Source organism: Thunnus albacares, chromosome 12 (assembly GCF_914725855.1).
Source record: "Thunnus albacares chromosome 12, fThuAlb1.1, whole genome shotgun sequence".
In the NCBI taxonomy this organism is placed as follows: Eukaryota; Metazoa; Chordata; class Actinopteri; order Scombriformes; family Scombridae; genus Thunnus; species Thunnus albacares.
In genome coordinates, this window is record NC_058117.1 from 22828736 (window position 1) to 22854108 (window position 25373).

Consider the following 25373-nt stretch of genomic DNA (forward strand, 5'->3'; position numbering starts at 1 on the left):
TGTAAGTAAGAAAAGTAACAAGTAATTACTAATTACTTTTGCTGTTTAGTAATTAGTAAAGTAATGTGTAAGTGATTACATTTTTCAAGTTACTTGCCTGATACTGGTGGAGGTGTCATAGCAAAAACCTCTCTGTAAGGCTCCTATCTGACTCTTCAAACTTAACTGAAGCAAAGGGGGAAGACCTAAGCTCAGCACTGAGGCGATCCAACAGTGGAGGCCTGTTTCCCTGCAGAACAAAGTTAAGAGGATGGGAAATATTTAAAGAAATGATTCCCTGTGGCAACTCCAATGCCTTGGCACTGCTGAGTTTCCATATAAAGATAGAAACTGTAGGACCCTGTCAACTGATGTTTCCTGCTTTGACACCTCACCTAGTAAGCAATAGCTCAACTCAACTGTCTTCTACTTCTAGTTTACAGTATCCATCTTTCAGCCCCTAAAGAGAAAGCCCTCTCAGGCTGACCCTGGGGGTGGTTCTTTCCGTAGTCGAGAAAGCTGCTCTATGCTTTCCCTGCCTATTATGACTTGCAGGGCTAAAACTAACACATACTACCATCAAATTTACATGTCAGCAATCTATTCTTGTCATGTCAGGCTTTGGAGAGAGGTTGGTCCTTGGCCGCTCTGTCTTGAGGCATTTCTTTCCAGATGTCTGGAGGCAACATCTGGTGTAACATTCCTCTGTCCCTCAGTGGGAATTACCTTCAGGAACTCCTCCTTTGAAAGGAGCCATTTAAGCCCTTTAGGCAAAATCTGTCACCAGTGGATAATGTACAGCAACAGAACTGTTTTCTCCTTCAGCTAAGGAGAAGTATATGAAGCTACATTAAGCACACTTTATCACTAAGACTGGACAATTGAGTGGAAAATGTTCGCTGGTTTGATGAATTGCAATACAAGTCACATCCTGCTGATGTTAGGGTCAAAATTTGCTGCTAACAGCATGAACTGATGGATCTGTCCAGCCTTGTGTCAGCGGTACAGACTGGTGAGTGTAATATAATGATTCTAAGAGGCTTTTCTTGGCACACAGTACACCTCTTACTAACAACTGTGCACCATTTGAGTGTCACAGCTTTCATAAACTTTGCTGTTGACTGAGTGAATGGATCTAGGGACATGACAGTGGCTTAATTTTAGTCACAGCTCAACCATGTGAACCACGACTAATGTCAAAGAAGATGCTGTACTAGAGCATCTTTAAGATTAGTTGTGGTTCACTCACCATATCTGAAATCTGAGCTGAACCAATTCCAGAGAATAGAAAGAGTCACCTGTGTGATCTGGAAGATGTCAAAAATGAAATGCACTTTTTGTTCTATTGTTCATTATATTACAATCTTAGATATCTGTTTTTCCTTAAAATGCCTGCAGAATGTCCTGATTTGTTTGTCTGATGAATGTAGACTTCAGTACCTGTTTACAGACAAAGTGTTTCACCTAGCTCAGTTTGTGTTAAATGCTTACGAACAGCCTATGAGAGCACTTTATGTCTTATGTGTTGAAGGCACAGTCTGTGCCTCAGATAATAATATAGATTGTGTTCATATTTGGTTTGACATTGATGTATGGAGGTGTATTATATTTGTTCTTACACTCTCATTAAGTTATTGCTCTTATTTGTTATGTTTGTAGTGTCTTGTAAGCCCATGCGGGTTGGGCACCTTTTGGTGCATGACACTTTGAAATAAATGACCTTACCTAGCTGAGTGTCCGAATTTCATATCTGATACTCTCAGTGCCATTGTGACAGAACAAATAATATATCAGTGACAGATTTAAACCCATTTTCATAGAGTTGTAGAGTGCAAAGAAACTGCACAACTGTGAAGTTAAAAGCTAATAAAAAAGAGTTTAAGCTCACACCTGAGCAGAGACTATGGTTAATCTGTGAAAAATAACCAGGGCATATTTCTTAAAGATCCCCTCCAGACATGTAAAAATACTGGAACAATGATGTGTGTCTGATATGGTTATTCCACAAAAATACTATAACTACCATGTTAAAATCCTTAAATTGGCATCTGCTCCCTCTCACTCATTAAAATTCCAGAATCTATGAATACGCAAATATATTTAATTTCATAAGTTTAACTACTGGATACAAGATGTCTCCTACTTCACTGTAAAGTCCATTCTCAGTGTATGTGCACTGGAGGCTTCAAGTTTCCACATCACACTAAGTTGCGCACTGGACCATGATTGGCTTCCAAACTTAAAATCTGATTTTTAATAAGCACAGAGAAACTTTCCACTTTCAGCAGATGAATGTGAAAACATTAGACCTTCTAGTGTCAAACTCTGCACATACATCATCCTATACAGTGAGGCTCAAACATTCAACTGGAGGAACAAGAGGAAAAAGATATTTTTGAGTTGCTTTTCATTTATTTATTTATTTATTGGAAATACTTTTATTGGCTTTCTTACAGAGAGACAAAGATCGATACTACTCTCATTTCTGTGTGGTAAATATGAAGCTACAGCCAGCAGGCAATTAGCTTAGCTTAGCTTAGCATAAAGGCTGGAAATGGGGGGAAGAAGCTAGCCTAGCCAAAGGTAAGAAAATCTGTTACCTTCGTATTGTTTAATCTGTAAAAAAAAATACAGTACCCCCTGTTTTTATGCTAAGCGAAGCTAACTGGCTGCTAGCTTCATATTTACCATATTACCGACATGAGAGTTATATTGATCTTCTCATCTAACTCAGTGAGAAAGTGAATAAGTGTTATTTCCCAAAATTATGAACTATTCCTTTAAATACAGAAGATGCATTTTTTTTATGGTTAAGTAACATCAAGGACGTATCAAGGTATGTGCATTAAAATAAAGTCAAACCACATAAGCAACTGTTAAGCTCTGCTCTGCCTGCATTGATAATGTAGTTAAAACAAAAGAGGCGATCAGTCATCGTCCTGCCACACACCACTGCTCTAAGTGCATTTCACAGTCAGAAGAAAGTGACGAGTAAGCACTCTCACTGGACAGTTTGGTCTTAGGCCAATGTACACCCTCTCTTATTGTTGTGTGTCCCTTTGTTTTTCTATCTCACACTCGTGCTCTCCCCAGCAACAGAAGGTGATAATGGTAGAGCGTACAGTATGAGTCTGAGTGGTTTGACACAACATGTTCTGCTGTTGACACTCGTTATGTTATGAGGCTTTCTGACAGTTGGAAATGTTTACTATAATAGCCGGTACTGACTGGGGGGGCTTGACCTGTATAACAAGGTTTACCACACAGGTCAGAAATCAAAGTGCTTTTGCTAGCATAGCAAAAAAAACATATTTGAAGTAAGAGGCCTCTTGTCACCGTTAGATGTAGAAAAACCTCATGTTACAGATAGAAGTCCAAATGCTGCTGCCAGAGTCCTACAAAGAAAAGAGCAAATTTGATCACATCACATCTTTCCTTAGATCTCTGCACTGGCTTCCAGTTTCAGAAGTGATTATAAAATTTTACTTTTTATCTACAAATTCCAATACTGCATTGCTCCACAGTATCTCTCTGATCTGTTTATCAAACATGAACCTGTAAGGCTGTCTAGTTTTTCCCAAGGGCCAAATCAAAAGTTGGTGAAATGGCTTTTTGTTTTTATGATACTAGCTGCTGGAATACGTTTGCTAGACTGTATTAAATGTGCTTCAATGTTAACACTGCTGCAGACCAAAAACATCCCTCCTTGTTTTTAAATGTTCTTTCCTTTCTGTAAAATAGATTGTAGCTCCATAATATTCTATAAAAGTAAACATTTTGCTCTTCTCTCTGTCTTCTCTTCTTTGCTTTACTTTGTGTCTTTATCCATCTGTTTGCTTTCTTTTTGTGTCACATTTTAATGCAAGAGATCACTGACAGAACATGGTTGTGTATCAGTGAGATCTCTGACCCTTCTCTGAACCTCACAGATATGACAATAACACGTAATCAGTACTCATTAGATCTTCATATTGTGGCTAATGTGTTCAAATGAGGTCTCAGTCATAGTCTTAATGGTCTATTTGTTTTATTATATTACTCATTGGTGGTTTGTGGTTTAAAAAAAGGTCTGAATGTAGGTCAACAGTGCAATATCAGAGAATGATATCATCTACAGACTTGTAAATTAAACTGAATTGTTCATCAAAATACACTTCTGACATGTCGTTACTCATTTTATATCATTACATTTGGAGAGGCAAAATTACTGTCTTCTGAGTACACTTGGACAGCTCAGATGTTCAACTGTCCTTCCAGCAGTAAAGGTTAATTTGCCCGATAACACAAATTAGTCTGAGCCCTGCAAAGTCTTAATTCATTGGGAAATGTTGATTAAAACATTAGCATATGAAAAGATTAATGACCTCAAAGATGCTCCAGATAAAAGCAGTCAAAAGTGGTCGTGTTAAGTCGACCACCAAGATGAATCCCCTTTGATTGAAAACACTTTTTCGGGCAGTTTCTACACAACTGCACTGTAAAAAAAAAAAAAAAAAAATCATTAAAAAAAAAATGGTAAAAAGTCTGGCAGCAAAAGTTGCCAAACACTTACCATCAAATAACAGTAAAAAACCTTTAGTTATTGTACAAAGATTTATTTTAAAAATACGTATATTTACTTTGGACATTGTCTGCATTTTTACAGTCCAACCATTGTAAAATAAAAAGAAATTATAAAACATTGCTAGAATGTTAAACAAATGTATTAATCTGCACAAAAATGAAAAAGATTGCAGAACTACCTTAAAATTCCCTAATTTAAATGAGGACTCTTGTTTTCATACAGTAATCTTTGGTAAATTCATAGGATTATCCAATCCATCCACAAGACCTCCCCATCAAAGTACAGATTTCTGGATGTAAAACACAGAAAAATTATGTAAAATTACATTCCGTCTCCGATCGGAGCCCTCGAGAGCCTGTAAGGTTTGAGAGGGCATGGCTGGGGACCCTGGACAGGGGCCTTGACGGGAGCCCTCGAGAACCTGTAAGGCTTGAGGGGGCACGGCTGGGGACCCTGGACAATGGCCTCGACGGGAGCCCTCGAGAGCCTGTAAGGCTCGGGTCTGTTGTTGTTGTTTCTTCGGCCATTTCTGCCAATAAAATGTCTTACATGCAAGTGATTTGACTTTAAAGGGTATTCAATAGCTGTTAATTGAAACTCACTGTAGTCCTCACTGTTAGTAGTCACTTACACAATAGTGTATTGAGAAGGTTACAATAAAAATCTGTAAATATGCCACTTGTGAAAATTCTGCTAAAAGCAGTGTAAATTAACAGTAATGTGTATTATTATTAATTTGCACTTTTCACAAGTGGCATACTTACAGATTTTTACCATAAAGAGCAAAATGTACAACATACTACTCAACACACAATTGTGTAAGTGACTACTAACAGTGAGGACTGCAGTGAGTTTCAATTAACAACAGCTACTGAATACTCTTTAAAGTCAAATCCCTTGCATGTAAGTCTACAGTCTATTGGCAGAAACAAATACATTACTGTTCTTGGTTTCATTACATAATGTTTGTGTGGTACCTGTGTTAGTGAAGAGCTTGGTGGCCTCCGAGACCTTCTCTGTGTAGACTCCAGGTTTGTCATCATCCATCCAGTGACCACGTGGACAACCCTGGCAGCACGGCCTCGAATAGCCCCAGCACAGTGATCCAGACCGTCAACATCTTTCTCCTGCAGAGCGATGACACACTTATTCACATCCTCCAGCATGTGGTTCTCTGGGGACATAAAACAATGATGCAGTTGTTTATATGTTTTGTTAGTCAACCACCTTATTGCAAACATGGCACAAGCCTGCCTGGATACAACAGTTAGAAGTTAGTGTGGAAATGTGTTCTTTTTTTTTTTAACCGGAGACATGCTTTAACCAAAGATGGAACATGTTTGTACCAGTATAACTGAGGAAATCCCCAGCCTTCATCCAGTCTTTGCATAGCCTTGAAATCAAGAGTGCCGCTGGGAGTCCGACTGGCAGTGAGATGTCACTGTTGGGTAGATTTGGTTCATCAAAGACAGTAGCAGAGCAACACAGTACATAAAATAAGTGCAACGGAAACATCAGGTCGGACTGCTGTGTTTAACCAACTGACTGCTAACAGTGAGTTTAAATTTTAAGTATTTTTTTCCACAAACCTTGTTACTTGATATAATTACTAATTACTAATTATACAGCTGTTTGAATTGTGACTTCAAATGTTAAGACAAATTACACAACATCAAGGTGTTTCTTTCAAACCATGTCTCACTTTATTATCATTTTAAATGAATGATGCTAAACATTTGCACACAATTATAAAGTAACAGAACAAAGCATGGAGCTTATTCAGGTAATTAAACATTCAAAAGTCATTTAAAACGTAAATATTTAAACTAGTGTAGTCTGTCGGAACATTGTACACAAATAGACATAAACCAAAATATATCAACATGCTCTTCTAACTGTTGCATGTCAAAAAATGCTGGGAAGATTGAACTGGAAAAATTATATGGTTAAAGAACAATGTAGCCTAAGAATCTGATGGTTCGGTACAGTATATCCAATTGTTGCCATGTACTAATGCTCACCACATTATTGTAACCAAATACCTGCATCTTATATCAGTGCCTGTTTGTTTGTTTTTTTAAAGTGGTATTTTACATTTAAAAAAAAAAAAAGTCCCTCTAATGCAAGTTGTAACCAGACTGTCCAAGTGAGTGTTTATAAAAGTTTGTAATGAGCGAGTGAATGACAGAGAAAGTGACAGTCACTACGAGTAACCAAGACTAACTCCATGAGTAACTGAAAAGTGTGGCTAAGAGACTGATTGTGTGGGTGAGAGGGTTTGCTGATTTATACCAAGTCCAACTCAAAAGTCCATTAGTTTCTTTAGGAGACTTCATACAAAAGGTTTGACGTTCTCCACCTTCGGTGACCAAACGGGGTGCCTTTCTCAGGGTTTATCCCTGTGAACCGCCTGAAAAACAAAAACAGTGTATATTACAAACATTATTATTATCATCATCATCATCATCATCATGGAAATGTAATGTATTTTGACAATGCTACCAAGCAAAGCAAAAAGGAACTCACCTACTGATTTGCTGGATGAAGATGGGAGAAAAAAAAGAAAAATCATATGCCGCTTTCCAGGTGTACATGTGCCAACTCTACTGTTGTAGAGCGCTGCAGCCGGCTGCTGCCACTGCCGTTGCGAGCTGCTACAATAGTGTGATTGCATGCAGTAATCACACTAATTATCAGCCTTGACCTACAGTATTACATACACACATGCTGACACTCACACAGTTTAGACATGGAAATGAAAGGACTGTTTAGTACAACCCCAAAAGTTAAGAGGTATTACAGCACCATGATGTAAAGCTGCCTGTTCTTTTACTCAACAAATAGCTTGACTCAACCAGTGAATACTGAATTGTGTTACTATTGAATAGTTAGTTAACATCTTTTGTCATTTATCTTTCCTCTTAGGCTCAAGTTTAATTTTATTAGCCGTGTACCCAAGGGTTCCCCCAGCACCACCGCTCCAGTAACTGGTTGCCTCATCTGAAGTGGATACTGGCCTTTAACTTGAAACGTTTTTATTGGTGAGCGATTTCAGTTCTTCAGATTTCAGTTCTTCAGTTCTTCAGATTTCAGTTCAGTTGTTGCAAACATTTTCAGTTTCACATCTGTTTTGAAGACCAAAGAAATAATATTGCTCATAACTTCAAACTAGGGCTTGACTAACAATTATTTCTTGACTCATCAATTAATTGTGTTGTCTATAAACTGTTAAAGTAGGAAAATACACAATTTTGGTGTCATTTGCAGAAGCCCAAGGGAACTTCCTCAAATGTCTTGTTTTGTCCAACCAACAGTCCCAAACCCCAAGATATTCAATTCACAGTGATGTAACATAAAGAAAAGAAGCAAATCCGTATTTTTTAGAAGCTGGGACCAAAACATTCTTGTGAAACAATTATACAAAATTAAGATATAGTTGCTGATTTAATTTTCTGTTGATCAACTTTCTCAATTAAACGTTGTAGCTCTACTTCAAACCCTGCCCATATTACATTTTTGACATTATTACTTTTACACTTAATGTAGAAAAAACAAAAAAAAAATGTAAAATAATACACTAAATTTCTGTAGAATAACTTTTTTTTTTTTTACAGTGTGGGAATGTTGTGATGGAGATAAGTGATTAATGTGCTAAATATATGTATTGAAAAAGACAGGTGAATAAGCAAATCAGTTTTGGATAGGATCCATGTCTTCAAATTTACAGCATGTTTGATTCTTCAAAGGCAAAACAACACAATGAAGCCCCTCATCCCAGCAGTCAAACCCTTCTATCGCTTTCTGATGTTTTTGTGTCAGTCACTCAGATGACTCAGTGGAGCCTTTAAACATAATTAAAGAGCTTTTCTAAAGAAAAAAACAATTTGAGGATAATGCTTGTGGTCTCATCACACCACTTAGTCTATAAAATCACCCGAGACAAAGTTGAGGTAACACCACATGTGTCACATAACTGAAAATATAAATAGCAGTGGAGCTGTGAAAAAGACAACCTGGTCACATTAGCCTTATCCACTTATAGGAATCCACTGAAATAATGAAGGACTTCTTTTGCCATAGCCTACATGTTTTTAAGATTCTGTGTTCTTGTCTTTTCTCTTTTTTCAAATCCAATGTTCTTGTTTTCTCCTAAGCTTGTTTTGGAGAAACAATGGAAGATGTTCAGTTTTTCATTCATCCATAAATCAAGCGAGTTTTAACTTTAAATGTTTGGAAAGATAACAAAAATGTCAACTTTTTCTGATGACAAATGATTTTTCTTCATCACTCTGCAGCCTTTGACTGTTCTGAAAAGCGATGACGTAATTGAAGGTTATAAAGCCTCGTGCAGCCAAGGCCAAGACACCTCATTCTTTCCACTTGGTTTACCTGCTCAGGTAATATCATGTGACTGCTGCTGTATCCATGGCAATGAACCCCTGCAGATGCCCTCGACCCGGGTTCCTCTGACAGGCTGATTAGCATGCATGGATGAGGCCTGAGCTCTTCCCCGATTGGTCCTGTCAGCTCCTGGCATGGGCTCTGGCTCACCCCTGCAGAAAACCCAGCTGGCTATGTGCTCCCCCCGCCCCCCAATCATGCTCACGCCTGCTGTATTCCACATGACTGGACTGGTCCTCCAGGTCCCAGAGACCATGCTCCTACACACTGAATATCAGTGTCACAATGTATCACTGAATCACGTGCAGTGATCTCTCTTTGTAGTCGCCACAATTTTTTTATTCAATATAAAAAAATATGCAGCTGGAGCAGCAGAATCCATAAGTCTGCAAACAAAAGAGGTTTTCCTTGACGTTTGGTCTTGCTACAGAAAACTGATATGTTCTTATGTCATCATATTTCCAAATTTGCTTTATTGGCATGAATGTCACAACAACAATATTGCCAAAGCAAAGTGTGTGTGTGTGTCTAGGTCATTCACTGTCCCTCAGGTTGTGGCGTGTTAATACATATTAGGCAGCAAGATATGCCCTGTCTCCTTCTCCTGGGAGTATTTTTAATTTTGAGAGGTCATTAAGCCCCTTGAAATCTGAAATGTAAGAGTTGAACTTGTTAAAGTGAATGTTCCTTATTTCATTGAATGTTTTACATTGTAGGAGGAAGTGAATCTGTCTCAACCTCACCTGTGACCACATATTCTGTTTTCTGTTGGTTGTCATGATTTTTTGTGCTGCCCTTTTTCGATTGGCACTTCGATTGTCACTGATCCTGTACTTGTTTAGTATCTGTCTCTTCTTTCTATCTCTGACAGCAGAGAGATATTCTGCCAATTCATAATCTCTTTTTAGGGCCAGATAACATTCTAATCTGCTTTGGCTGATAGTTTCTTTCCAGTGTTCCAGATAGGTTTCTTTACATCGCATTATAATTTGATTTATTCTGATTGGTGTTTGGAAAGCAGTGTTAGTGTGAGACTGGTCAGAGAGTGTCTGAGAGGGGACAGTCAGTCTCTGCACCAACTGACATAGGGGACTCTTTTCTTGGCTCAGCTTATGGGTTTGGAGGGCTTTGGAACGGATGATGTCTAGGGAGCTGGACTTACGGTGATTAAAAAATTTGAGTGCTGTCTTTTGAATGTTAATTATCAGTGGGTATCTGCCTAATTCTGCTCTGCATGCATTTGTTGTTGTTTTTCTGTATACATGTAAAATGTATCTGCAGAATTCTGCATGTAAAGTTTCTGTTGGATGTTTGTCCCAACGGCTATAGCTATGATGACTGAGTGGACCCCATACATGCCATACAGCGCAATGGACAGGATGACACTATCAAATATTTTAGATTTTAATTGAAATTATAAAATTTTCTCTTAATTGCATTTAAAGCTCTTTGAACCTTTTCTTTTAGTGCATTCGTTGCCATATTGAAACTCCCTGATGCTGTTATGTCTATACCAAGGTGGGTATAACTCATACTATGTTCAATGATATGATTGTTCATGGTAAACCAGTATTTGTTCTCCTAACATCTGGGGCATTTTTGCAAAATCATGACATTATTTTTCTTCATATTTACTGCCAGGGCCCAGTATTGACAGTGATCTACTATGCCCAGCTGCTGCTGTTCAGTGGGAGACAGTAGAACAAGGTCATCAGCATGAAATAGAGACTTCACCTCTCTATCTAGGGGGGAGAGGCCAGTAGCAGCACATTGATCCAACTGAACAGCAAGTTCATTTATATACACATTAAATAAAATTGACTTAAATTGCAACCCTGCCAAACACCTCTTCTCTGGATGAAGAATTCAGTTTGTTTGTCTCCAATTTTAACAGCACATCTACTTTCTAAATACATTGATACACAGAATAATTTACCTAGACAACTGCTGACACAGATGTCATAGTAGTTAGTAGGATCTGATTTGTCCTCACTCAATGCATGGCGGAGATAAGCCCTTTGCACCAGATGTCAGGAAAACATCCTGACCTCACTGTAATACTACAGTAAAGTATATTATACTTTACTGTCTTTAATTGTTTCTCCTAATGTTTAGAATTTGTATAATAAATTGATCTGAATTCATTTGATTTATTGGTATTCTTTTCATTATTTTCCCTATCTGTTGCCTTTCTGCAAGTCACCATCTGAGGGGGCGATAAACAAAGACGTCAGCTGAAAAATATTCTTTGTACAACCCGTCAGCCGTCACTTTTGCCCACTCGTTTGATTCTCCGCTGCCTCTGTCCCAGCCCTCCAGCCCAGATAAAAAGGAACCTCTTCTAAGGTGTTTTGCGAGCATTATAAAACGGTTGCCATGGATACCCAGTCTGAACAGGCTCCACATACAGGCAGCAGAATAGGAAATGACAGATGCAATATTTCACATTTCAAAAATTCCTCTTTCTCTCGTCAGCGCAAGCTGATGGGCCGTTGTGTTAAAAATGCCAATGATCAAGACCCTAAGAATAGGTCTGTAAGGCTATTAGTTGTGGTACGTAAAGCTCCATTTGAGGGGCTATTTGTTTCTTGCTCCACAGAGGTGGGTTGAATGGTATTTTCCGCCTCATTTGGTCTTTGTTGTTTCTCCCTGAAGAGATGACCTATATTATCTAGAATGAGAGATCAAAGAAGGCTTTCTCACTGTGATCCCATGAAGCTTGCATCTTACAAGCCCTGAGAATCATCCCTGATTGCACAACTGCCTCACTGCACAGCGAAAAATGGCCATGAAGCTAAACAGTAGAAAAACAGCTTCTTTGTAGCTGCTCAGCCTACAGGGTCCATGATCCTGCAATTTAGGAGAAACAGAGCTTTTGATGTTGAGGATTGTAATTACTGTCTATTCTTTAGATAATGCACCCCCTGCACGTTGCTTTTTATTATCCTCTTCATAAGCATGTTCAGAGAAATTGGTGGAGAAGACTTTTCTTCTGACAAACTTTTGGTACAGCTCCTGAAAATTTAATCTTAAAAGAGCTGAACTCTGTATCTAGGGCTGTCTTCCATTACAAGAATATTCAATATAACCTCCATATTTTGGCTATGAATTCCCATTAGTGCTGCTAGCAGATGATATGTGAGCTAATGCTGGCTCCTATTTGTGTCTATGGCCCTGGTTGCCTATTCATCAGCCATTTACACTGTTGAAATGAAACAAGGTCACCAGTGGGAACCAGCTACCTGCTGGGAGCAAGTGTTCACCTGCTGCTCTCCACAACCACCCCCCCTCCCCCCGCCTGTGTTCTCATGTTCCTTTCTCCTCGGCAACCCAACAACTGGTTCCTCTACCGGGTGTCTTGTTCCATTTCCAGTGCTCCCAATGATGTCAGAGACACATGGATTCCAAACATAGAAGCGGATGGACCAGAAATGCCCATATGTCTCCATGACCTGTATCAGTCGCTACATTGTCATGCATCTCATTAGCCACAACCAGTAGCTGCAGATGGACCCTAATGGTCATTCATCAAAAGAAGGTTCTCTCCCTACAGTACCTGAGCAGACAATGGTACAGATGATGGTTACTGTGGGAAACTTTGGTGTGATTTATGAGGAGGTTCTTAACTCCACTGTTTGAATTACCATTGTGCAAGACAATGAAAATTGTAGCCTCAGTCCAAAAATGAAGGTCAACAGATTGATGTGTTTGCATTCAAGAAGAATTTGGCTTTCAAACCTATTATTTCTTCTTGGCCCTATTTTTGAACATCTGTTATGATTTAAGCATGAAGGTTTATTCTCACAGTTCTAATGGATAATCCAGGTTATATGTTGGTCTTGATATTCTATATTATTCTTATTACAAACAAATCCCATGAAAAGACCAAAACCAGCAATGAGTTGATCCCACTAACAAGTATTGCTTGTGTAGCCAAAGTTTTATGTAGCTTATTCCTCTGTGCTGTAGAGCTCCATTGTTGTCCAAACTATTAAAACAACATAGATTAGCCCCACCGTTGTACTGGGAACCATTCTTTATTTTGAGTCAGTTTCCACATACACCATCCTGGTGCTGTGAATGCCCCAACAAATTCACTATTTTCACCTGCTTAAGTAATGTTTGCTAAAAACTACAGTGCCCAGTTGTTTTAGTAAATTACTTTGCCTTCATTAAAAACAAAACTACAATATTTAGGACCCTGTTTTTAAAGCTAGTTTTTTACACAGACAGTGTAAGGAAATAATAATATAACATTATGATAATAATGCCAGCTTTATCCTTTCAAGAGGCACAAACTTCAGTCCTGCAACAACTCAAACCAGAGCAGCTGTTTTCTGTTTAATTGGTGACCGCATCATCTCCCTCTGATCTCTAAATGCTCTGAGCTACTATGAATTCATTTCTATGGCCTCAGAAGGGAGCATGGCTTTCATCCCTGCAACTGTGAAGCTCTCTGACTTCTGCAGCAACAAAGGCATTAATGATGACAACGTCTCCAGGAGGAAGTCGATTTCTCACTGAGCCCACATTCCAAGGTTCCACATTCCCAATTAGCTAGTAGAGCTCGGGCTTAAGAAATGAAATGAACCCCCTGCAGCTCCCGATGATGCTGCTGGAGATATCTCTTAGCTGCTAACCATCACATTACAGGCAGAAATAACATCCAGAGGAGTAAAGGGAGCTAGAGGACGAAGTGAAATGACATGACTGTCTCCTCTGTGCAGATAACAAAGCCGGTTAGATTTCAGAATGTGAAACGGAAATCCACTGGGACTGTTTTGACACTACAATGTATGTGAGCCCTACCGTGGTGCACCGTCTCCTGGGATGCCTGGATGGGTGAGGGATGATCTATTTTTTGATAAGCATCAGAAAATGGTATGAGAAGATCTGATACAGATGGGATAGAACTATGAATAGGAGGCACATCATTCATGGCAGACAGGACAGGAGAGTGGTTTCTTAAATAACTGTGACAGACATGATATGATCTCTAAGGAATAAACTGAATTATTGAATTACTGCTACACTGTGGATGGGAATGTCCCTCCCAAAGACGAAATCCCCAGTATTAGATTTGGTTGGTATCTCTCTCCTCTCTTTTTCTTCTCTTTCATATCTCTCTTTTCTCTCTCCCTCATACTCTCCTTTGTCTTTCTTTGTGACAGTGAATACCCATTGAACCCCCTAATTCATCACCATGCTCTAGGTGAGTTTAATTACAGTACCTGGGGATGTCTTGATAATAAATGTTTAAATGTGTTAGAGTAAAGCCATTAGTGTGATTTGGGAGGTCTGCAGAAATAATGTAAATGGCATTGGAGTTTCTGCAGAGTCTGCAAAGTGGTACGCTTTCATCTGTAGGTCACAGAATCTATGTTCCCCATAACAATGAGATAACAATAACCAGAATATTTCTCAAAAGCAGCATCGTAGCCAATAACCTAAGTAGTATAACCTAATAACCTAAAAGCCCTGTGTAAATGACTTGAAGTTTTTCCTCCACTTTAATATATTGAATTAATTAGGCAGATCAGGTGCTGGAACATCTTTGGCACAGAGCACATTAGCCACTGTCAACAAAGATGCATTTGGGGGTTCATCAGTGAATCCCAGACCTCATTTGGTGGGTAGCAAAGCTAAAAACAGAGGAAGCATGAAATATGTCCGTTTAAACTTCAAATGAAAATCTGAGACTCTGTTCTCAGGCTGATTGCTGATTGGAATCAAGGGTTGTTGAGTAATCTCTTGAATATGAGGTATTAACTGAGAGAGTGATGTGTTGCTGATGCTGATGATGTGAGTGAGGCTGCAGACTCATGGTGTGGTTTTGGTTGGATTCTGCAGTGGAAGTTATTTCCAAATGTATATCTAAAAAGTCAAAATGTACTACTTTATTTATGGCATTTTTGTGCTAAGCTGCTTATGCACAGCTGCTTAACAGATAAGGGCAATGGGACACTTGGACAGGCTGATGTGACTTCCACCTGAGCCCCTCCAGCAATTAGACCAACTCGCCAACAAGAATCATCCAATGTGGATGTAACACCTAGTGTACTGGTCTGTGTATTACGTCAAGTATTATCCAGAATTTCATATTATTTCTACAGACTTGTGACAAATTAAAGGACAAACCAACAGAAATGTTTTAGTAAATTGTTGGGTTACTATGAGCAGCAAGAATGGCTTCTATGCCCCAACTGGAGGGAAGACAGTTCCAAAAGATTATTTGGTGATTTGATGGTGGTGGTGGAGAGTGCTGTTTAACACTCCATGATTTACATCATTTTTACACTCATCAAACCATTCATTCTGTGACCCCTCATGCCTTGTATTGATCTGCATTAATTATGTGTCTCCACTCACTTGCTGTCAAAATGTACTTCTGCAGAATTACCTGTCTGTTAAAATGATTCATTTCAGTTGATGATTTTGTAATGATTTGTAATAAGACTGTCTGTCTTTCTCTCTTGGATACCTTGGAACAACATATTTTGGAACATTTGTTCACAGCAACAGTTTTAAGATGTTGTAAGCCTCTGACAGGCACTCAGAAACATCTGTTGTGTGTCACTTCATCTTCCTATATTACACAAGCTTAAAGCTATACTGAAAGCTGCTGCAGACCTATAGACCTACGCAACACCACGGATTAAAGACAGCTCTTTAAACCCCCCCTGGATTATTTCCTATGTCCGTGTATGGCATGGCTTTGCCTCCAACTGCAGCATGCACACTGGGAAATTTTTTTCTGTTCCTTCCACTAATTTATGCCATAAACATATTTCTGGAGCATAAATTCACTCCCCTCTGCCCAGTATAGCTGCTGCTTCTGTCTCCAGTCTCACATCACTGAAACACATCTGGACTGTCATATTTCATTTTGTTAAACATGCGGACGCAGGATACAAGCAATTATAGCAATGTAACCCAAGGGGAAAGGTAGATAGGATGAGGCGCATGATGTACAGGATGATAAATTTGGTGTATTTAAATTTGCCTTTCTCTGACCTCACCTGCACTGTGTGCAAATTGAAACCCATAACATAGTGGGTAATTTATTCATGCAATGTATTTTTTCACCTATTTATCAGAGGCATGTATATGTAAATAAGTTTGTGCTTGTCATTTGTCATTGCTAGCATAAAAACTCCCACTGTGCAAAAAAAACGTATATGGCACAAACGCAGCTGGCATCTGTATGACAGCCAATCAAGTTTAATTCCACAGGTTACTGCTTTTTCTGTCAAGACAGAAAAGAAAAGCTTGAAAAACAAAAACAATCTGTAGCTCTATAAGAGTTTGTTGTATAATATGCTGTATGATAAATGTCCTGATCAGCCCTCGTTTCTCACGTTGCCCAATAATCACCACCAATGGAAATGCGGTTGTCCCGCCCCTGCCGGTCTATTGTGAATGCGCGTTCAACTGGAAACCACTCTTCCAGCTTTGGCACCAAAGTGGCGCACCACGACATGCACAGCTGAATGAGGAGTGCGCCTTTGAAGATGCTTGACTGTCGAACCACAATTTCTGGTAAGACACGCGTTGTTTTATGATTTTATTTTTTTTTAGTTTTTCTATTAGCCTACCAGCAGTTTCTGAGCCTTTACCTTCGGCTGAATATCCGTGCTTCTTCTGTGTTTTACAGTCGCATCTGGTTCCACATTGACTTCCATTAGGCTGTATCGAGGTAGAACGGGGTTTGATTAGTCTTTTAATTTCATGGCAGATTGGTTTATTTGGGGGAGTATATTCGATCTTGAATAAATCGACGGACAAGAGTTTTGATGTCAGGAAGGCGTTGGACTTGGAGCAATGCGCACTTCAGTCGGTTCACTTTTATTCGAGAGATTAAGACGATGACTTTGTTGCAATTTGATAAGAGATATTTCGGTTTGTCTTACATATGTGACGCCTCATCTGTCAAATATGCGTGAAACACACGTAAAAAAAAGGTTATGGAGTAAGAAAAAAACAGTATTTTAAAGGTGGTGCTATTTAATCCAGTTAAACTTTTTTTTTATGGCTGTAATATTTCCATTGAAAACCGATTCTAATAAGTTGGCAAGACAAAGCTGTCAAGACTGGCATCACTGGTTAATCCAGGGTATCATTATTACACAGCTCTGAGTTGTAGTGTTAGTTATGAAAGCATGGGCTTCGTCAGGCCGTGAAAGAGGTGTGGATATTTGTCATTCTGTCTGCACCTTGCGAGCCCAAATATACAATGTTTAGCTTTGTGTTGGAGCGAGATGTGTCGCTGTGGCTCTGGATATTATCAGGGCACCTCCAGCCTCATAGCAGCTCATATTTTCTTCACGGGCTTTCCAACAGAAGGGAAACAGATGCGCCGTAATGTCAACAGTCGATTACTCATGCAACATTGCGCGAAAATATGCGCCCCCGCAGCTCGGACCGAGCGTCAAAACCACCCTCATCTCCATCCTGCCAGACGAGCATCTTCTAGACAAACCGAGGAGTTGGCAGCTTCCGTTCAGCACCGCAGACAGAGACACAATCCGACTTGTCCACACCCACTTCTGGTCTACGTTACCGCTGCCCTTCTCTCCCCAAACATAGAGAGAGATCCGCCTACGTTTTATCAGTTTTAGTGCAGGTTGACTTGCTCTAGCCCAGGAGGCATTTGAGTGGATATTGGATGTGATATAGAGAGAAACTAGCTATAAACAGCAGCTGACTACCCGCGTGTTGTTTGCTGAAGCTCAGGTGCAGAGCTCTGTGTTCTACTTGCCGTGGGAACTGCCTGTAACAACTTGGATCATAGAGGGATTTAAAAGGCCTTCATTGTCATTATTTTTGGCTGTTAAGATTGAGAGATCATCACCCAAAGCAACCTTTTGATAACGTCTTATTAATGGTCTGAAAAGAATTTGTGGAATAAGTTATACATGAGCCTAAGCCCTAAATCATACACAATTACGCACGATTAATCAAATTAAATACCTAGCTACCAGCACAATCAAGGAGGGAATGCTAGAGTCTAATTAATCAGCCTTATCCTCCAATTATTATTCACCCCATGTGGCTGAAACTCTTCAGCAAATGTCTGTAATGGCTTTGTTGCACTTTGGACCAGGGCATCTGCTATTGTGCAGGATTATCCCAAAAAACCAAAAACAAATGTAAACATCCTGTGTGGCAGAGAATGTGTTGGTGTGTAAACAAATGGCTAATAGCTCATATTTGCCTTTGTGATGCCTAATCTGTGGAGGACGCTGTCATCTTGAAGCACAGTTGCGTTGGTTCATGTTGAAATGGATTTGGGTGGAAAGCATGAGGGAGAGCGTTGGTAGGAGAGATTGGTGGGAGAGAGGAAAGGCAGAAAGAGAGTAAGGAAGCGAGAGTGAGGTGGAGAGAACATGCCTGCTGGCCTCCTGTCTGGACACATTACCTTTCATTGGCTGATATCGCACGGGCACTGCTGAATATAGACAAATAGCACTCCTTGTTCTCCGCTGTCAACTTAGGTACTTGTCTCTGTTTGGCTTACATCATCGTATTTATAGATTCAGCAGCAGCAGATGGATGTTATCTGTCGGTTTCGTGTCCATCTAATGACTAACATTCGATCTGCTTTTAACTGGATTTATGCAGAGAAGCAGTGCAGATTCTACCTGTAGGATGATCATGGGTACAAGGTTGGATTAACCTGCTACTTGACCCCAGGGCAAAAATGATCTGTGGGCCCCCATTAAATCCCCTCTCCCCTTTTCTTCTGACGTATTTCCGTATTTCCAGTATTCTCAGTATTATATCACCAGACAAATTTCAATTTAATCACATTACAGCAAAGTAATTGCTCTAGAGTGAACCTGGGGCCTTTCCCTGAACATCTGGGGTCCTGGTGTAGATGCCCGCTTTCCCCAGTTGGTAATCCAGCCCTGCAATGGGTGATAAATCTGGATTACATGTATAATCTCTTAGTGAAATGAACATATTTACTCCAGCTGTTGCTAAATGTCTAAACCTTCTGCTTATCATGTATATAATGAACCTAATGTTCTTCCTCTTCTCTTTTGCATCCTGTCAGGTTGAGTGACAAGCCTGCTGTCCAATCGCCACCATGATAGCCACAGGTGGCCTGCTGCGCATGAACAGGCGCCAGGATTCACTCCGCTCCAAAAACCGAGCGGAAAACAAACGGAAGCGGAAATCCAAGAAAAAGAAGAAGAACGATGTCGTGGTGGTGAAGGGGAAGCTCAATCTGTGCTCCCCGGCAGGTTTGGTGGCTGCTGTTGGAGTTATAGTTCTCATGGTTGGGATTTCCATGGCCGTGCTGGGCTACTGGCCCAGCCAGAACCAACATGAGTACCAGGAGCGCCGCAGAACTGGAGCATACCACCCCAACAGGATGAGTTACTCCAAAAGCCCACCTGTTTCCACCAACGTCACCAATGATAAACCTCCTTCCGGCCAGAAAAATTTATTAAACCATAGCCATTCAAACAGCAGCGTCCCTGACCCCTCTCCTCACTGTGGCTTCCTCTGTGACTTTCTGAATAATTACCTGTACTCAGACAATCTGAAAGTCTTTGGACCGCTGGTAATGGGAATCGGCATTTTCCTCTTCATCTGCGCCAATGCAGTACTCCATGAAAACCGAGACAAGAAAACCAAAATCATCAACCTGAGGGATATCTATTCCACAGTTATCGATCTGCACAGCATACGGTCAAAGGAGTACTCTCCTCTCAACGGTTTGGTGAACTACACCCAGTCGAGGAGTGCCGAGGGCCCGTCGGGTTCATTCCCTGCAAGTGGGATGCTCGCTCGCAGTTCCTGGCCCTCCACTGGACTCAGTTTCCAGAGCGAGTTAGGTGGTGACGAGGTGTTCAGACGCCCGTCGTTGGCCAGCAGGCCGCGCAGCTGGTCCAGAGATGTCCAGACATTCACAGACACTGTCTACAGCATCTACAAAGACTACAGCAATAGCAGCGAGCAGGCCCCACAGCCCCGACAGTGGGAGACCACCTCTATTGTCACCTCCTCTGTGAACGCTTTCACCCTTCCTGTCATCAAACTGAACAACTGTGAGGTGGAGGAGTCTGAGAGAGCAGAGGCAGAGGGGCGCTCAGAAGAAGGGGTCGTTATTGAGACATCTGCTGAAAACATTAGAGAGGAAGGACAGGCCATCAGCAGCCAGATTGACGAGACGGATGCCAAGGAGAAGGACGCCTCAATGACGGATCCCCCCCCTCCCCAGCAGAGCCATGAAGACACATCCACAGACGCAGCTGACCAACAGGGGGCGCAGCAGGCCCAGACTCAGCTCCAGTGGACCCCACTGTTTCCTCCATCACCTGTTGCCAGGGCGATGGGGTCACGGCTGTCGCTCAACTCCCTCACGGATCAACCTAGGTCTGCACGCCGCTGCAGCCTGTCTGTGTCTGTGTGTCGTCAAGGCGACAGAGCCAGGCGCTTCAGCTGCCCTCGTCTGGAGCGCTCCAACAGTAAGGGCTACATCAAACTGACTGACCTGGGGGGCGAGTCCTTCGAAGCCCCTGACACAGACACTTCTTTAGTGGCCGCTGAACAGAAAGTAGCAAAGGACGCAGCAGCAGCAGAAGCTCAGGGAGAGGAAGACCTGGTCATACCCAACACCTCTGCAGAATCCTAGACTCATTTTTGCTGACGAGCCTCTTAAAACTCTTTGATGTCTTGTTCTTTGCTTCATACCTTCTTCTCTGGTTGCTGTTGTGAGGCTTGCCATTACAGAAGAAAGGAAACGCGGAGAGTAAGCAGCTAAGGACTATTGAAACATAGCCATGAACACTCAAGGGCAAGGCTCTTTATAAATAAACCACATCCACAGCTAAATATTCAGATGTAATTTTTCTATTTTTTCAATGTAGCAAGAGCAATACTAAAGACTTGTAAGGAGTTTTAGTAATGATTTGTAAAAAAGAAAAATCCTAGACCAGATCTGATTTGAAAACAAAGATGAGGTTTAGCTTTTTTTTTTGTATAACAGTAGGGCAAACATTGTAGCTTGTAGAATTGCCAAAAAATGTCACTGAAAACTACTGTACCACCTGTCGTACTGTAGCATTAAAATATGCCACAGAAACCTAAATAGTCTAGATTTGTTTCTCTACATTGTTATGTGAATACCACGTGAATAGGTGAACTGAATTGAATCTCAGGTAGACGTTTGGTTTAGGATCGGGACCTTGAGGATGAGGTCATCCCTATGTGCACACTTGTTTATATGAAAATTCATGGTTGAATAAACTTGACTGTAACACCTCTGTCGGGTCTGATAGGTATCCTTGTGTGATATTAGATTAAATGCAGGGAATGCGAAGTAGATTGTTTGCTCCAAATAGTTTTACTTGCATTAAGAAAAATTAAAAAGATGAAGAACTAACACAAGTTGGCCTACGAGTGATTGAGTGTGTTGCAAACCGACAGACTGTATAGATTTTGTTTTATTGCACTTTTGCTGGACCTCTCATTACTGGGAAAGACTGCAGTGGTATTGATGTTACATTATCTGTGCTAACTGATCTGAGACCAGCAACCTATAACTGACCTTCACAACCTTCCCTTAAGTAACTGGCTTCATTTTTTAAAAGGGGGGATTAGCAGAGTAATCTGCTGATTAAAATTGATGCAAATTAAACAAAAAACAACATTAAGCATTTTAGAAAGGCGTTGGCTCACGACAAGCCTGCAGAACAACGTCAATACTTCTTGGATTTCACAAGTCTGCAACTGCAATACTATTCTTCCAAAAGATACTCCCTCATTTGGTGCTAATGATGGTCGTGGAGAGCGATGTGTCACACATCAGACCAAAATGTCCCATAGGTGTTCACTTGGGCTGAGATCTGGTGACTGCAAATGCCATCTATTCATATAATGCATGTGATTCACGTCATTTCATAGTCACCGAACTATTCGGTGATGCTTTATTTCCTGTATGGAAGCCTCTGCCTTCATTGTTTCTTCACTCATTTACTCTGGTTCTCCTTTAATTTGTCAGCAGTTTATACTTGCTTCCACTACATATGACATAACTTGAGAGGCTCTAAGTGAGGCTGCAAGAATTGGAGTAGTTAAATTTTACAAGTGGTGGAAAGAAACTACATTTACTGTACTCAAGTACAATTCTGATTTATGTGAGTGTTTCCATTTTATGCTACGTTATGCATCTACTCCACTACATTTGAGGTGGGAGTGTTGCATTTTTTACTCCACTGCATTTATTTGACAGCCATATTTACTAGTTATTTTGCAGGTTAGGGTTTAACACACAAAATAATTTTAAAAATATGAGGGATTGTTATAGATTTGAACTACCCAACAGTATATAAAACAAATTAGTGCCACCTCAAGCAGCACAAGATTAAAACGCTGCTGACATATTTATATATTAGTAATGATATTCCAATATAAGATAATACAACACTGGCAGGAACCATTATGCTGCATAATGAGTACTTTTATCACAGTTTTATCACACACTTTTATTACAGACGGGAACAAATTAAATGAAAATCTGAACAAATGAGGGAAGAAGTAAACCAAATGTGGATGCTTCCATACAGGGTACACGAGATGACAGAATGGTTTCATATGAGTATGGAAATAATGTGAGTCATACTATGGTCACAGTTCCCAGATCTCACCCAACTGACCCAATTGAATACTTATGAAAGAGTGCGGAACTAATGAAAGTGCCCTCCATCACCATCATCAAAACACCAAATGAGGGAATATCACTTGGAGGAATGAGGAGAGTTCAGAGTCTATGTCAGGGAACATTCAAGCTGTTCTCGGGGCCTTACTGTCCACTGTCCTTTCATTTGTCACCCATCTGTATATTTTATATACTTTTACTTAAGTAATCATGAATGACTTTTACTTGTAATGGTGTACTGTATATGCATATTGGGGTATTACTACTGCATACCTTCACTGAGTTTCACATGTTCACACTTTATGCACACTGAAGGCATCTTTCAAAAAAAAACCGTTCTTGGTTTGGAGTCTTATCATAAAAGCATCAAATGCAGCTCAGCCTAACGTGGCCATCTAGTGGTCATGTGATATGGCGATTATCATCACCACCACTACCAGCAGGTGGCACTGGAACTGTGCTGGTTGAGTCGTTTTCGTGGGCGTGCCCGTTTAAGAGTACTACGGGGGCCGTTTTAGAACCAGGAGGGGCGGGGTTAGCTCGGTCCGTCTCTGGGAAGGTTTGCCAAAACTGACGCTTACAGGTGTCTATTCCTTTCCACCCTGGCGAGCCCCACGTCGGGATTCCTTGTCCCCGGTTACACACACTGACCTCAGCTGGTGTTAAGGGAGCCGGTATACGAGTCAGGTAAAGTGCTCGGTTGTGTTTATTAAGTTTATTTCACTTGTTTGTGCGCTGTTAAAAGCCACAGAAGCGCTTTGCATACAGTATCTAAACTGTTGCTGGACAGCGAATCAAGTGCGTTTTGCGTGATCTGGGCAGCATTAACCAAACTGTTAACATCTGGAAGGGTCATTTCCAGACTCTGACTCAACGTGTATCCTGTCAGTAATGTTTTGTTTCATTTTTCATTTGTCTTTCTGTTTCAAACTTCGGGCTCTTCAACATACTGTGACCTGCTGCTCGTCTGCTGACTTGGAATGTGAAATGGTGAGTCCCAATTCATTCACATAAGCGGGAAGTAAAAAAAAAAAAAAGAAAAGGAAACGAGTAACATACAATAGTTTGTGACAGTTACTAGTCCTGTGTTTAAACTGAGTATAGCCACATAAAGTGAGATTCATTTCAGCTTTTCCAATTAAGGCTACAGGGTCAGACAGATTGCCAAAATGTCAATTTAAGTGTTAATAGTGTGATCACAACTGTTGCTTTGCCTCATGTTTAATCAAGAAGATCATACAAAAAGTTGTTGTAGCAGCTGTTTTAAAGCTTCCACGTCCTTGGCTTTCTAGTGTTAAAAATACCAAACTGTGACATTTGTTCCCATTGTGTGTGTGTCATGGCGGTCTACAAAGTCTGTATCAGCATTTTTCTCATGTTTTATTAACTTTGAGTGCTGCTATCCTCATAACTGCTGAGCAAACACTAGTTTTTCTTCATACTCACACATTCTTATTCAGACACACACACACACACACACACACACCTGATCAGACGTTTGCTGGGCACAGGCACACTGTTCGGAAATGGGAAGTTCTCACAGCATGTGTTTCCGCTTATATCCTCCCCCAAAATAGAAATGTGAATGAATCAAAGAAGGAAGAGCTCTTTGTTTTAATACTCTCTTTCATAGACTCTCGGCTGCACATTTAACATCAGAGAGGTCCTGAAACACTTAACTGCCTGGTAATATTTCTAAACTTTGTGATGTCATAAAGGTACTCATGGCCTTCATTAAGACTTACTTAATATTTAATGATTAAAAAACATCAGGATTTCGGATGGACCATTGATCTTTTGTAGTGCCCGTTATCACAGTTTAATAGTTTTAACAGGTTTATGAGGTTGAATGATGAAGGTTAATGTACAGGACCAGAGAGATAAGACTGGGCAAAGTCCATAAGACTTGTCATGTTGATTGGTTGATGGCGGTATGTACAGTCCTGCACGTTTCTCTGTAAGTGCCCCTGAATGGACAATTGGAAGGATTTGCTGAGCTAGGACTCCTGCAGTCACCATGACTGAGTCACTTACCTCAAAGAAATCCTAGTTTGGAAAAATGCACTTGCTGTACCTTATATGCAGGGGAGGTAGTAGTGTCATTTCCCTCTTTATCTATTTTATAATATAATAATGTATATTTCCATATGTATTTTATTTAATTATAGTATTGAGACTTGAGATCAAAGGCTTAAAGATAGATAGATAAGAGACAGGAAGAAAAGTGCTTGATTGCTCCTCGAAAGAGTACTTTCAAACGCTGCATTCTAGAGATATCAGAAAATCGGAAATTTGTATTTTCTCTAACATTGCGGTTGACCATTTATGAACTCAGGCATTATTTCCAAAAAAGAGGTTTCCAAGATGCACTTTTAAAAGTCACAGTCACATGTCTGTAAATCTATTTTTACATCTGTGTGGTTTTATTTAGAAACAAGTGAATTCGAAATGGAAAGTTGCACTTCCACTTGACAAAACTCTACTAACTTGCTAGTAAGCATTCTCAGATATACAGTAAATTACGTGATACTAACTGTAACATGGGAAGGTGTATTTAAATTTTGCGGGTGACCATGTATCTTGCCTGGTTTTTCCAAGCCGGACTGCTGGAACACAGGAAGGTTGTAATTATGGGCAAGCAGCGGGGAATTTCCAAATTCTGACTCTGACTGGAATGCAGCATATGTATCGAAACTGTATTTTTTAGCAGGTATAAAGTCTGAAGATGTTGTTTAGACATTACGATTGAAAGGCCAATTT

General features: G+C 40.3%; 2 protein-coding genes across 3 annotated transcripts in view; both read left to right on the forward strand.

Annotated features, from left to right (window-relative positions):
• The first annotated feature begins 16365 nt into the window (after window positions 1-16365).
• Window positions 16366-21343, forward strand: LOC122993157 (transmembrane protein 200C). Its single transcript, XM_044367070.1, has 2 exons — window positions 16366-16483; window positions 19002-21343. Exon 2 carries the CDS (start codon window positions 19035-19037, stop codon window positions 20586-20588), a length of 1554 nt encoding a protein of 517 aa, XP_044223005.1. The 5' UTR covers window positions 16366-16483; window positions 19002-19034; the 3' UTR covers window positions 20589-21343.
• A 1810-nt stretch (window positions 21344-23153) lies between these two features.
• The window catches only part of LOC122993156 (band 4.1-like protein 3), a 54031-nt gene continuing 51811 nt past the window's right edge, over window positions 23154-25373 (forward strand). The window contains exon 1 of one of the 2 annotated variants that reach the window (XM_044367067.1): window positions 23154-23300. The gene's annotated coding sequence lies outside the window, so the exon portion shown is untranslated. Of the gene's footprint in view, window positions 23301-23578; window positions 23604-25373 lie in introns of those variants that run through there. The other variant, XM_044367059.1, reaches the window with a different exon arrangement.